The sequence below is a fragment of the Fusarium subglutinans genome (genome assembly GCF_013396075.1).
Source record: "Fusarium subglutinans strain NRRL 66333 chromosome Unknown NRRL66333_c0000045, whole genome shotgun sequence".
Lineage (NCBI taxonomy): Eukaryota > Fungi > Ascomycota > Sordariomycetes > Hypocreales > Nectriaceae > Fusarium > Fusarium subglutinans.
This window is the reverse complement of record NW_023502108.1, coordinates 250,872-264,332: the sequence shown is the minus strand read 5'-3', so window position 1 is coordinate 264,332 and position 13,461 is coordinate 250,872. Positions and strand designations below refer to the sequence as shown.

General features: G+C 49.4%; 4 protein-coding genes across 4 annotated transcripts; 2 read left to right on the top strand and 2 right to left on the bottom strand.

Moving 5' to 3' along the window:
- Nucleotides 1–331: 331 nt before the first annotated feature.
- Nucleotides 332–1,012, bottom strand: FSUBG_5028 (CSL4-core component of the 3'-5' exosome; the record flags this gene model as incomplete). The annotated part of the gene is made up of 2 exons (XM_036683081.1): nt 332–502; nt 557–1,012. The coding sequence occupies 2 exons, from the start codon at nt 1,010–1,012 to the stop codon at nt 332–334; spliced, it is 627 nt and encodes a 208-aa protein (XP_036539507.1).
- Nucleotides 1,013–3,001: 1,989 nt separating this feature from the next.
- Nucleotides 3,002–7,528, top strand: FSUBG_5027 (ATPase; the record flags this gene model as incomplete). The annotated part of the gene is made up of 3 exons (XM_036683080.1): nt 3,002–3,403; nt 3,528–5,167; nt 5,218–7,528. The coding sequence occupies 3 exons, from the start codon at nt 3,002–3,004 to the stop codon at nt 7,526–7,528; spliced, it is 4,353 nt and encodes a 1,450-aa protein (XP_036539506.1).
- A 575-nt stretch (nt 7,529–8,103) lies between these two features.
- FSUBG_5026 (tRNA pseudouridine55 synthase) lies at nt 8,104–9,635 on the bottom strand (the record flags this gene model as incomplete). The annotated part of the gene is made up of 2 exons (XM_036683079.1): nt 8,104–9,542; nt 9,602–9,635. 2 exons carry the CDS (start codon nt 9,633–9,635, stop codon nt 8,104–8,106), a joined length of 1,473 nt encoding a protein of 490 aa, XP_036539505.1.
- A 1,336-nt stretch (nt 9,636–10,971) lies between these two features.
- On the top strand, nt 10,972–13,459 carry FSUBG_5025 (uncharacterized protein; the record flags this gene model as incomplete). Its single annotated transcript, XM_036683078.1, has 5 exons — nt 10,972–11,230; nt 11,286–11,566; nt 11,629–11,784; nt 11,839–13,271; nt 13,348–13,459. The coding sequence occupies 5 exons, from the start codon at nt 10,972–10,974 to the stop codon at nt 13,457–13,459; spliced, it is 2,241 nt and encodes a 746-aa protein (XP_036539504.1).
- Nucleotides 13,460–13,461: the final 2 nt, after the last annotated feature.

Sequence of the window (13,461 nt, the reverse complement as noted above, 5' to 3'; positions counted from 1 at the left end):
GCCCGGCGGTCCTGGGCTCAATTCTCGTCGTTGTGTTTCTTCCTCGACTATCCCAAGCCCCGTCTCTCTTCTCAAATTTGAGCGACAAGCCCAGCCAGACGAATTGGCATTTATTTGAGAAGCCTCGCGCCATGAAATCGCGACCGAAAACCATTGTATGAATGGAATCCTGTGGCTAGAATGACGAATACGTGCCTTACCCCCTGTAAAATATAGGGTTTGCGTGTGCACTTGTTCCACGGCGGATAGGTCTCCTAACCATGTTATTCTGAAACAAGCGATGTCGGGTGTCCTTGTTGTATCAGGACAGCTCTCAAACGAAACTGCAAACTCAGCTTGGCTTTGCGACCTTTCGAAGCTCGCAAATGCCTGTCTCGGGATCTCTATATTCTTTCCAACTGATAGGGACCATATCATTGCCCGCCTCACTCGTAGCCATAACAACGCCCAGTTCGTTCGAAGCCGTCGATAGGTAGTAGTTGGCCTGATCTCCGAGAGATATCTGGCATAGATATGTCAACACTACCACTCTATAAGAAGGAAAGGGGAAACTCACAACTTGCGCGCGGACGATATCGCCTGGCTTAAAAGACTCGTAAATCTTGACCTTATCCTTTTCTGTTGCCCTTACGTCTTGCACTCTGATCACACCCTGCCACTCTGTCTGCAAAACTGTGTCGCCAACTTGCTGAATCACCACAATCGCTTGCTTTGGCATCAGGCGCAGGACTCGCGCAAGGACAATATTCTCGACGTCGGGTAGTATCTCGCGCTTGTGGCCGTGGCGGGCAACGGAGATGGTAGCCAGCTCCTCTGTCGTAGGTGCAGTGATCTTGTTTAGACGCTTTTGAGGGCCGGGAGTCTTTGTCGGGGGTGTCACAGTGACTCGGCCAAGCAGAGAAGAAACAACATTGCCTTCGTAAACATGTGTACCGGCCCCCGGCGCATATTTAGTGACCGGGCCTAGGACATTGCCGGGCAAGGCAACGGAGGGAATGTCGTCGACAGCCATAACCCTCGAGGCTCGATTTAGGTGCTTAGGTGAGCTTGCGGTGAAGGGTGTGAGGGGTTTGCTTTATTCAGCTCCCGCGCGTATGAATATGCTTATTCACCGGAAGTCGTCAGCTCAATCTTGCGGAATATCGGAGTTGGGTTTTGGATGACGAAAGCTCAATTCAGCCTTGCAGTCTCATTGCATCCAGACTTTGCTGTCCAAATCCAATCGGCACGGCTTTCAATTGCGGGGCCGACATTGGAGCTGTGTGTATTATGTAAGCGCCAATATGGTGCTTAAGTCCCTGCCGACTAACTCCGTTCTACACATACAGAGTCCGCCGAATCGGAGCCGGGCTTTCATTCAAGAACACTATTCGACGACGAGTCTATCGGATCTTAGTGTTCCTCCTCGCTTACACGATACAATGCAGTAGTCCGGCTACTAAGACCTGCATGGGCGGGGAAGCGGTAAGTTGTTTTTGGCATGGAGGGATAGGCTTCGTCATGGAAGCAGGACAAGGCCAATGCTGAGCTACCATACCTCGGATTCGAGGTCACCGGACCAGAGAGCCGTTATGCTGTGCATGGCATGATGAGGAGGTTATGCTGAGTGACTGCCCAGACTGCTCAGAGACTCTGTTGCTAAGTCGGTCATCAACTCATCTCGAAAGAGCTGGTCTCGATTCCATCCATGGTTTTGGGTACGGTCACAACGTATGTACCATGCATCGACCACGCTGAGCAACCAATCACCAATGTCGAAGGATTCAGCTTGTAGAGTTCGACTTGTTCAACCGTCAGTGCTGGACAGCCTTGACTTATACGATGCGTGTGACTCTCCTCTAAACTGGCTAAACTGGCAACATCTCCCAGCAATAGTTATCAACTTAGGTAACTTGGCACAATAACACGTTCTAAAATCTATAGATCGCAGATTTATGGTGTCGAGTTCGAGGAATGGTTTCTGTTCTAAAGCAAATAGTGGAGGAGATGGTTCCACGCGGGATCTCCACACCCACACCCATGCAGACACACCCCTTAGCAACAACTGGCTACCTAATGAGAGGTACTTCGTTTTCGTTCAAAGATCCTAAATAGGTGTTTTGCTGGTCAGAGCTTACCTACCTAGTATACGCGGAACTTGGACGAGTTCCAGAGCGAGAGGCCGAGCCGAAGAGCACCCATCATGATGTGATTGTCGACGAACCGAGCCACTTTCGGCCCAGTTCTCTGTTTCCATTCAGTGACTGTGTGTCTTGTCTACTGTGACAAACACCATTTACAGAGTTGCCAGAGTCAATCCGGTGACTCATTGGTTGTTGTTTCATCATGAGCCTTTCATAGCCGTCATCGAAACTGCAACGAATCCATCCTTCATGTACCAGGCACCGGCCCCCCTTGGCGCTATCTCCGCGTGGCAGGTACCCAGGTTTATTGCCGTAATCCGAATCTGTTGAGCGTCGGTTCAAAAGGTCTCTAATAAGAAGCTGATTTTACAGTGCTTTGTAATCCATTGGGTCCTTTGTTTGCTCTCTTCATCGCCCATACAGGCGATGCAGCCACACCCAACCCACTCACACCCCCTGTAGACGGAATCTTCTTTGCTACTGTCATTTTGACGAGATTCTATTACTTTTCTAATTCGGGTTTATTCCTTTCCCTTCGTCTCTTAAATTCCCTATCTGCCTCTTGTGTCTTTTCTCATTTCATCGCGCCAAGATCTACCTGTGGGCCGTCCATCGATCATTCTTGTTTCTTGGCAACCCTTGCGAGGTTGTATCGCGATCTTAGAGACGAAAGTATATTGTTTCCGGTTCAATTCCGTCGCCTTTCGCTCCTCATAGTCATTGGTCTCACGACGACCTTGTAAAAAGTTGACTTTGCTCGTGAGACTGTATCTGGGCATCATTAGATACAGGCTTTAGCCGCGAGCCTCACAGCTATCCCGCGACTCATTTCTGTAATCCAACATTCACAGGATATACGAGATTGCCACAACGCAAATATGCCTGATCCTGTGGACAAGGAGCTTCAGCCCTCTGATACCCAAGCAGCTTCTCTCTCGCCCACAAATTTCGAAAAGTCCAGCGACTCAGATGAGGACAAGATAAGGGAGCTCGGAGAAAAGGACGCCGAAAGAAGCGAGAAAATTGATGAAATCGGTGAGAAAGATGAATCAAGGCTTGCAGCTCTCGAGGAAATCAAGACTGGCGCAACCGAAGCTTCGGCGATAACACCGACAGCATCGGGAACTCAAGATCAACAGAAGAAGCCATGGCATAAGAAATTGAATCCTCTCCGCTGGGGCTCGCCACCTCCAGTTCCTGAAAAGCCAATGCAGAGTAGGGAGCATGATGCTGGTTTCCTCAGCAAGTTGACATTTCAATGGATGGGACCGTTGATGCATGTGAGTTTTAACACTTTCTCAAATTCTATCTCGCTGGTTATACTTCAGATCTGCAAGCCACCAATTTCTGATCTGCGGCGCGGCCCGTCTTACAACGCTTTTGCTGACTCGAGGATATCAATAGGCTGGCTACCGAAGACCCCTGGAGGAGAATGACATCTGGACTGTCAATCCGAACAGAGCCGTGGAGCCACTGACTCTGCAAATGAAAGCATCGTTCCAGAAACGGGTTGAAAGAGGTGACAAGCACCCCCTATTCTGGGCTATGCACGAGACTTTTAAGGGGGAGTTTTGGACGGGAGGCGCATGTGCCCTCTATACCAGCATCATACAGGTCATCAGTCCATTCACCCTTCGATACCTAATTCAATTCGCTGCCGATGCCTATGTAGCGAACAAGACTGGTGGGCCTCCGCCCCATCTTGGTAAGGGTATCGGGCTGGCCTTTGGCATCACACTGATGCAAATCACCCAGAGTTTGGGAACGAACCACTACATCTACCGAGGCATGACAGTTGGTGGTCAGAGCAGAGGTGTTTTGATTGGGCTTATCTACGAAAAGTCGCTGGTCATTTCAGGCCGCGCCAAAGCCGAGGGTGCTTTACAGAGCAACGCGCCTGGTGCAAACGACGATGCTGAAGATAAGAAGAAGGCTAAGAAAGCCAAAAAGGCGAAGCCAGATGCATCAGATGGCACAGGCTGGGGAAACGGTCGTATCACTGCTCTGCAGAGCGTTGACACGTATCGTGTCGATCAGGCATCTGCTCTATTCCATATGGTATGGACGTCTCCTATTTTATGTCTCCTGACTCTAGCACTCCTGCTCGTCAATATCACCTACAGCGCCCTGGCTGGTTACGGCTTGCTTGTTATTGGAATGCCATTTTTGACGAAGGCTATTCGAAGTTTGTTTCACCGGCGACGAGCGATCAATCAAATTACCGATCAACGTGTGTCTCTTACCCAGGAAATCTTGCAGTCAGTCCGCTTCGTCAAATTTTTCGGATGGGAGAAGGCTTTCCTCGAACGTCTCGGCGATCTCAGAAATAAAGAAATCCACGCCATTCAGATCTTGCTCGCTATTCGAAACGCACTCAACGCTGTCAGCATGTCACTCCCCATCTTCGCCTCCATGCTGTCCTTCATCTGCTACTCTCTCACGCATAGCGGTCTTACGGCTGCCGAGGTTTTCTCCTCACTGGCTTTGTTCAACGGTCTTAGAATTCCTCTTAATTTGTTGCCTATGGTTCTGGGTCAGGTAATTGACGCGTGGGGTTCTGTTCAGCGAATTCAAGAGTTTCTGCTTCAGGAAGAGACGGTCGAAGATATGACAATTGACACCACAGGTGATGATGCGATTCGACTGGAAGGCGCCTCTTTTACTTGGGAAAAGTCTCACAAGGAAGAGTCTGAGAAGAGCGAGAAGGAGAAGAAGCACATACAGGCTCAAACTCCCCAGCACGAACCTTCAGGCGATGACACAAGCACTTTGGTCGAGGAGAGAGAGCCTTTCAAGCTTCAAGACCTCAGCTTTGGTGTAAAGAGGAACGAGCTTGTTGCTGTCATCGGATCAGTCGGTAGTGGGAAGAGTTCTCTACTGTCTGCACTTGCTGGTGACATGAGGAAGACAGATGGACACGTTACCTTCGGCGCGTCCAGAGCCTTCTGTCCTCAGTATGCTTGGATTCAGAACACCACTCTCAAGAACAACATCATATTCGGTAAAGATATGGACAAGAATTGGTACAAAGAAGTCATTCAAGCGTAAGTTACCTCCGTTGTCTCGCTTCAATCATCGCTAACATACTTTCTAGTTGTGCGCTCCAGGCAGATCTCGACATGCTTCCCAACGGGGACATGACGGAAATCGGTGAACGTGGTATCACCATCTCTGGAGGTCAGAAGCAGCGTCTTAATATCGCCCGAGCCATCTACTTCGACGCCGATATCGTTCTTATGGACGACCCCCTCAGCGCTGTTGACGCTCATGTTGGCCGTCATATCTTTGACAATGCCATTCTTGGCCTCCTCAAGGATAAGTGTCGCATCCTAGCCACCCACCAGCTCTGGGTACTCAGCCGCTGTGATCGCATCATTTGGATGGAGAACGGAAAGATCCAAGCCGTCGATACGTTCGAGAAGCTTATGAAGGACCATAAAGGGTTCCAGTCTCTTATGGAGACAACTGCCGTTGAGGAAAAGCGAGAAGAGGCCACGAAACCCGACGATGGCGAGCAACCCACGGCTGACGAGAAAAAGAAGAAAAAGAAGAAGGGAGCTGCCTTGATGACCCAAGAAGAAAAGGCCAGCTCGAGTGTCTCGTGGTCTGTCTACGCTGCCTACGTCAGGGCATCTGGTTCCATATTGAACGCTCCATTGGTGCTCTTCCTCCTGATTGTCTCTCAGGGAGCCAATATCGTGACAAGCCTTTGGTTGTCATATTGGACTTCAAACAAGTTCAATCTCTCTACAGGTGTCTACATCGCGATCTACGCCGCACTTGGTGTTGTGCAGGCTCTCCTCATGTTCGCCTTCTCTGTGGTCCTGTCCATTCTGGGAACGAAATCGAGTAAAGTCATGCTTAGAATCGCTGTGACTCGCGTCCTTCGTGCACCTATGTCCTTCTTTGATACGACACCACTTGGACGCATCACGAACCGCTTTTCCCGGGACGTTGATGTTATGGACAACAATCTTTCGGACGCGCTTCGCATGTTTCTGTTGACTATGGGTATGATTACATCTGTGTTCATTCTCATCATTGCGTTCTACTACTACTTTGTGATCGCCTTGGTCCCTCTGTACATTGCATTTGTCACAGCAGCGATGTACTACCGTGCTTCGGCACGCGAGGTCAAGCGTTTCGAATCCGTCCTCAGATCTCACGTCTTTGCCAAGTTCGGCGAGGGCCTCACAGGTGTCGCGTCAATTCGAGCCTACGGGCTGCAGGATCGCTTCATTAATGAACTGCGCGAATCAATCGACAACATGAACGGCGCTTACTACATTACCTTCGCTAATCAGCGATGGCTCTCAATGCGAATCGATCTTATCGGCGTACTTCTTGTCTTTGTGACAGCCATCCTTGTTGTTACGTCCCGTTTCTCGATCAATCCTTCCACTGGTGGCCTTGTTCTGAGTTACATCCTCTCGATTGTTGGCATGATGCAATTTTCTGTCCGCCAACTTGCTGAAGTCGAGAATGCTATGAATGCTGTGGAGAGACTTTACTACTATGGTACTGAACTTGAGGAAGAGGCTCCTTCACACACCGTCGAAGTTCGGAAAACGTGGCCCGAGAAGGGTGAGATTGTCTTTGACAATGTCGAGATGCGATATCGTGCTGGCCTCCCGCTTGTCCTTTCAGGATTGACAATGCATGTCAAGGGCGGCGAGCGCATTGGTATTGTCGGGCGTACTGGTGCTGGAAAGAGTTCCATCATGAGCACTTTATTCCGTCTGGTTGAGATCTCTGGTGGCAAGATTACCATCGATGGACTCGATATTTCTACCCTTGGGCTTCACGATCTCCGATCTCGACTCGCGATTATCCCACAGGATCCCACTCTCTTCCGAGGGACTGTCCGCAGCAACCTCGATCCTTTCCATGAACATACTGATCTCGCACTTTGGTCTGCTCTTCGCCAAGCGGATCTTGTTCCTGCCAACGCTGCATCGCCCGAAGAAGCACGCCGTACAAACGATCCCTCACGTATACATCTAGACACACCTGTCGAGGAAGACGGCCTCAACTTTTCGCTCGGCCAAAGACAGCTCATGGCACTCGCGCGAGCTCTTGTCCGTGGTGCCCAGATCATCGTTTGCGACGAAGCCACTTCCTCGGTGGATATGGAGACAGACGATAAGATCCAGGCTACCATGGCAGTTGGGTTCCGCGGCAAAACGCTTCTGTGTATCGCTCATCGCCTGCGAACCATCATTGGCTACGATCGTATCTGTGTCATGGATGCAGGGCGTATCGCTGAGCTAGATACACCGATGGAACTGTGGAAAAGAGGCGGTATCTTTCGCAGCATGTGTGATCGCAGTGGTATCAGGGTCGAAGATATACATGGCGCAAAAGAAGAGATGGGTGTGGTGACAGGAGAGGGCAGCCAACAGTGAGATGCTGACAGCACATGACCATAAAAATGGTGTTCAAGCATATAGATTCAATATAGTCAATCATATACGAAAGGTCCATTGAAACCGAAAGATGCGGCATCTTTGTTCATAAATCAGAAACGTCTGTATTATGTGCATAATTTCCAAACTCATAATTACTCCGCTTAGACTGATAGAATATGGGCAAGCTCCGTGCGTCTTAAGTGAGATACTGTAAGGACTATAGGGGTCTGGACACCTGGTCGCACACAGGAGCATCTAGGATAACATGTAAAGCACTTGATGGGTCTATTCGGGTCGTTTGAAAGTTAGGGAATGAGGACACTGTTGAAACCCGAACGATCCTTGACAAGGTGGTGCACTTAAAACTGTTCCTGATACATATAAAAGTATATATATATTCTTCGTACCTTAGCTCGCAAAACGCGGAACGCCTGGCAAAACATATGACGCTTTAGAAATCTTCTAGTCTAGCCACTCTTTTATAGGCTTTGCCATTCAACTCGGAAACACCATCTCGTGTCGTCAGCTGGCCTGGCTATATGTACTTCTTGCAACGAGCAACATCTCACGACTCAGTCCTCAATGCCGTTCCATGACTTCTCATCCTCAGACCTAATTGCGGTTTCCGACTTTGGCGTCTCTGACTTGGGTTCCTTCACAGGCTTGGAGTCCTCCTGGGACTCAAGGGCTATCGCCTTTCGAGGCGGCGATTCTGTCTCGTCTGGAGAATTCGATCGTCTTCGCTTTTCTCCCTTGTTGGGACTTTGTTGCTTGTCGTGTTTCCATTTAGGTGAGCCATTGCCCTTCGACTCATTTTTCTTCTTATTCGACTTGTTACCAGCGGGTGGTTGTGGCTTGTTCTTGCTCCAACTCTCCAGCATACGAGCAACTCGGGGCCCCCAAACCTCTTCACCCTTGGCCAGATCCTCATATTCGAGACAGTTGTCGTTTCCGACTTCGAAATCGCTCTGGCGCGTTCGAGCAAGCTCTGCCATAAGGGCAGCTGAATCCAGCTTGGCCCCTAGGTCATGGCAGAAGCTCCTGACGTAGAATCCAGATGTTACAGTTAACCGCACCTTCACAGCGGGAGGTCCTTGGTCACTCCATGGGGGAGGTGTGCTTGTATCGGGCGACTCTGGAACCAGGTTTGCCCCCTTATTAGAGTATGTCGGCTGTGGTAGTTGACCAAGGGCGCCAGACATCATGAGAGGCTCTTTGGACTTCCGTGATCGCTTCGATGGTGCATCTTTGATAAGCGCGTCCTGACGCTCCTCAAAGCTGCGCTTGAACGATTCGTGCGCCGCTATCGCTTTATCGTCCTGTTGCTTCTCCTCTGGGCTCAACTTCTTGTTGGTCTCCTGTTGCTTCTTAACCCTCCAGACCTGCTCCGCCAGGTTGCGTTCTGCAGCCTCAGCTTCCTCGGTTGGCCATCGGTGATTGTGCTTCCCAGGCTCGTACCATTCCACTAGCTCGATATCCTTAACCTCGACTTCACGACCCTCGATCTGTCGTGGGATGGGCTTGCCTTCACGCGCATACTCATAAAGAGGTTTCCCGTTCATCTTCAACGCAGAGTATAGGGGCGGGATCTGCATATGCCGACCCCTGAATGTTTCAAGCTCCTTCTCAACTTTTTCACGGGTGATATGCTCATACGGCCGCTTGGTCAAAATGCGACCTACTCGATCGTAGGTATCGGTCGCGGCGCCAAATACAACAACGGTCTCGTACGTCTTAGTGCATTCCAGAAACTGGGGAAGAGACTTGGTGGCGGAGCCAATGCCCAGGATGAGAACACCTGTCGCCAGAGGATCTAAAGTTCCTCCATGGCCAATCTTGACCTGCGATGCTTTCCTGATGAGCTTGCGACGGGCGAACTCTTTGCCGGATTCGCTAATGCGCTTAGCGACCTCGGAATCGATCAATGGCTTGAAGAAGCTAGAGGGATTGAATGCTTGCTGGCATTCGCGAATGACTTGCGCTGAGCTTTGGCCGCAAGGCTTGTTGATGGCTAAAAGCGATCATGTTAATGCAAAGTTCGCAATGCAACAGAGTCAGCAATTCACCTACCAAAGACACCTTCTCGGACCTGGTCCGCTGCCATCTTCAATGTCTTTTGGGGAAATCGCATAAGCTCTCTAAGGGACTGGATATGGTCAAGAGAAGAAGAGAGCAGAGAAGGGAGAAATGGGAAGTGTTGGACTTGAGAGCGTGGTGGAGCTTGTTAAGAAGATCCAGCGCCCGCCACTAAACGCACCACTCACTCACTTACTTGACTTCAGAGCTCGATTCATTGTCTTCGGCGCAGAAAAAAAAAAGTCTTATCAGCAGCATTCCCCGCTTAAAAATGACCAGGAACAATTAAAGTACCTAAGTCTAGGCTACAATAAGTCATGTTAAATATGCGAACAATAGAAACAGGAGAAACTTGGGGCATGCTTGAAGCACAATTGTACAAGCGGTTTGTAGAGGACTTAGGACTTTCAATCACCTTAAATCCAAAACAATCATGTAGAAGTTCCACGCTTACCGATTACCTATAATACGGAGCGGATATACAGATACTGTTCGAGTAATTATTTCAGCTCTAGAACCTGACGGACCATCATCGGAAATCCCTGATTGGAGCAAAGGCACTTTAAGAAACGCGTTCTAGTGGGACACCCTAGGAGGGGAGAGAAAACTCAGGACCTTGATCCTATGTGATCCTAAGGGATAAAAAGACTTAGGTAGCTTAGTATACCTTAAGTTTATGATACTTTTTTAGAGTTTAATTTTACACCCTATATCAAGGTCTGATATTTTCTTGCTCCCCAAGGACACAGAACACCTCACCTTAGGAATGTACTTTGCCCCATGGCGTAAGACAACCTGGAGGCTTGAGAGAGGGTGTAAAAAGAAAAAGAAAAAAAGAAAAAAAGAAAGAAAAATAACAAGCCAAAATGGTCCGGAGAGGTTATAACAAGCGTCACGAGTGTTTTTGTCTTGTTGGGTAGAGGCTCGTAGCTTTCTTACCTCCCCTCGCCTACCTGCGCAGGCCCTTTAGAAAACAATTACCCCTGTAGCTTTAGTGGGCTATCAGTGATCTGCCCCGCCATCTTGCTATTCGAAGCGCGACCGCGTTTCTGTGTAGGTAGGCCTGCCCGGTAGGAAGTGGCCGACTGAATGCTAAGTTAGCTCTCATCAACTGCACATTCATTCATTGTATTCGCAATCTTTCTGCACCACTTTCACATCACCAACGACTCCCATTCTTGTTACGAACACACCACTTCTCGCTACTCCATCGGCCGGTGTTTTCAACACCAGTTGATATTTATCAACATCTCTACTCCCTACCTAACGAGGCCAACTTCCTCGTGCGCTCTCAAATCGACACAACCAGCCAACGTCTAACGCCCCATTTCGATGAGCGCTCTCGAGGCTTGAATATTGCAAACATGGTCGGGCGCCCTCGCCGGGCATCTACGTCTAGTGTCGATACAGAAGATGAGAGTCAAAGATCATGGAAGCAGGAGAAATCGGTGCTGCGGTTTGACGCCAGTGGCGTGGACCCAGATACGACCTTCGAGATCAAAGATGCCGTCGTTCTCAACAAAGATGGTCACACCCTTGAAAACGCCCTCGATGTCGCTACTCGAGGCCCCTATATCATCCGAGGATTGCTCCATATTGAGGAGCAGTCGCAGAGAGCACGCCGTTGGTTCTTGCACACCATGATTATGATGTAATGAGATCTAACTGTACATCACAGTCATAATGAAAGTGCGTTCTTTCACACCTTTCGAAGTCAGGAAATGCGGCCAATACTCTATCGGGGAATCTGAAAGCGGTTCTCCAGTCATATGGATGCTAGGCACTTGTGGATGGTTTGAATTAAACCCTGCGCCAGCGTACCTCCCCATATACAGAAAGATGCAGGAGGCTATACGGCTCTACTATAGATTGATGGCAATTTACAGGGATAAGAAACCCAAGAAGGCGAAGAAGAGCAAAAAAGATGCGTCGAAGGAACTCTACCAGGTATTCCATGAGGTACGTATCACGGTCCCTCATATGCTGCTTAGCTATACAACGATCCTGACCCTTTATACAAGTATGCTGCCAGTATAGGAGATGGTTCAACACTCGAGGAAGTGATCACAAGATGTGATGACCATGCTTCATTTCTGATTGCTCAATGCATCCAGGACCAGAGCGAGGTCGAGTGGTACGTGACCCCTTTCTTCAAATGGTTGATAAATAGACATCAAGTGAGTACAAAATCCTTTTTCGTCCAGACAACTGAATCTAATCAATCTATCTAGGATCTATACAACAAAGAACTTGAAAGAATGAACAACCCTCCGCAGCCCCAGAGATCCCCCTCTGTTGAGGCCAGCAACCCCCCTGTCTCACAGATATTGACCTCCCGAACTCGCAATGCTTCTTTGGCCCCGTCGACAGCTCGCGACGAGAGTCCTCCCCGACAACGATACTCAAGATCGCGATCCGCTACTCACAAGCCCGAAAACAGTGCCGTTGACTTATTCGGCTCTACACAAATTTCGAGAGACGGATCAACAAGGCCAGCCATCGTTCATTCCTCAGCTAGTGTATCAAGTGTCCGTATGAGCCAGGCACCTACTACGGTGGACGCCAAGGACGATGCTTTCCGGAGCGTCCTTGATGCCCTTGAGTGGACTCGCGTAGAAATCAGCAACTCCAGGGGTGGACGTCTAAGCATCACAGCTATGACTCAGAGACTCTGGTCAAACTTCACTTTTCCCACCTACAAAGGGGATATAAAGCCATCGTATAGGGTGCCTATCCAGGAAGTTCTCCATTACAATGCGCATGCTCTCTTACAGGTTCTTGACAAGGATAAGTATGATGGCGAATTCTATTCCTGGCTGCAAGAGCTCGCCGAAACGCCTTTCGACCCTGTCTTCATTAAACCATCGGATTTTCCGTTCTACGTTAAACGACGTCAGCAAATTAACAAGAACAACCCAAGCAAGCCAGTACCGCCTTCGCAAGCTAGAGCCGCCTCAAGGAACCTTGATGAAGGGGTTTCAACTCCTCCCCGCTCTTCGCCTGCAGGCAAGAGCCTTATGCGACCAGGTCGTCCATCTGGTACCAAGTCCAGTCTTCGTCTGGCAACCACTTCTAGAAAACGGCCTCACTCTGAAGTTGATAGTGATTCTGAGGAGGAGGGGTCAGAGCCGAAGCGATCTCACTACTTTTCTGGCGAGGAAGAGACTATGGGTATCACCAGTCACATGAGTCTGTCCGAGGATGAAGATGCTCAAGAAACATCTGAAGGCCCAGTCAAGATTTATCTAAGAGCAGATAACATCCCTACAACCGTTCCACGTGGCCCTGGCGAGACATGGGTCTGTGAAGAAGAGGATTGTGGATATGTGGTTCGTGGCGGTGATCTTCAAAAATGCCGAGACCGTATCAGACGCCATTTTAACGAGCACGAACAGCAGATGGATCGTGTGAACCTCGCCAGGACCGAAGCCACTCGTGGTCACTTGCCTGTAAAGTATGCTTATTTCCCGCCCTTTTTGATTCTCGTTGAGTTACACTCTCCTTGCATTACCCAGCAAAGGCAAAGCCCACCTGTAGACCAAGTTGCTACGGCAGCCTCAACTCCAACACTTGCAAACAGCCCTGTTGCATCCTCTCTTCAGCCACGAACACCAGAATCGTCTCCTTCCAAGAGTCCTGCTCTTGCGAGCAGACGCGATTTTCGGTCCATTGTAGATGGATGCCGAAGGCGCGCCCATCCCGTTTCCGACAACATTGATAAACTGACATTTTGATAATAGTCACCTAATGGACAAGCTCAAAAAGCTGGGTGAGAAGTCCCAGGCCGCCGAACAGCTTATGGTCAACGAAATCGTGTTACCTCAGCGCATCAAACGAAACCTGCTTGTTTAATG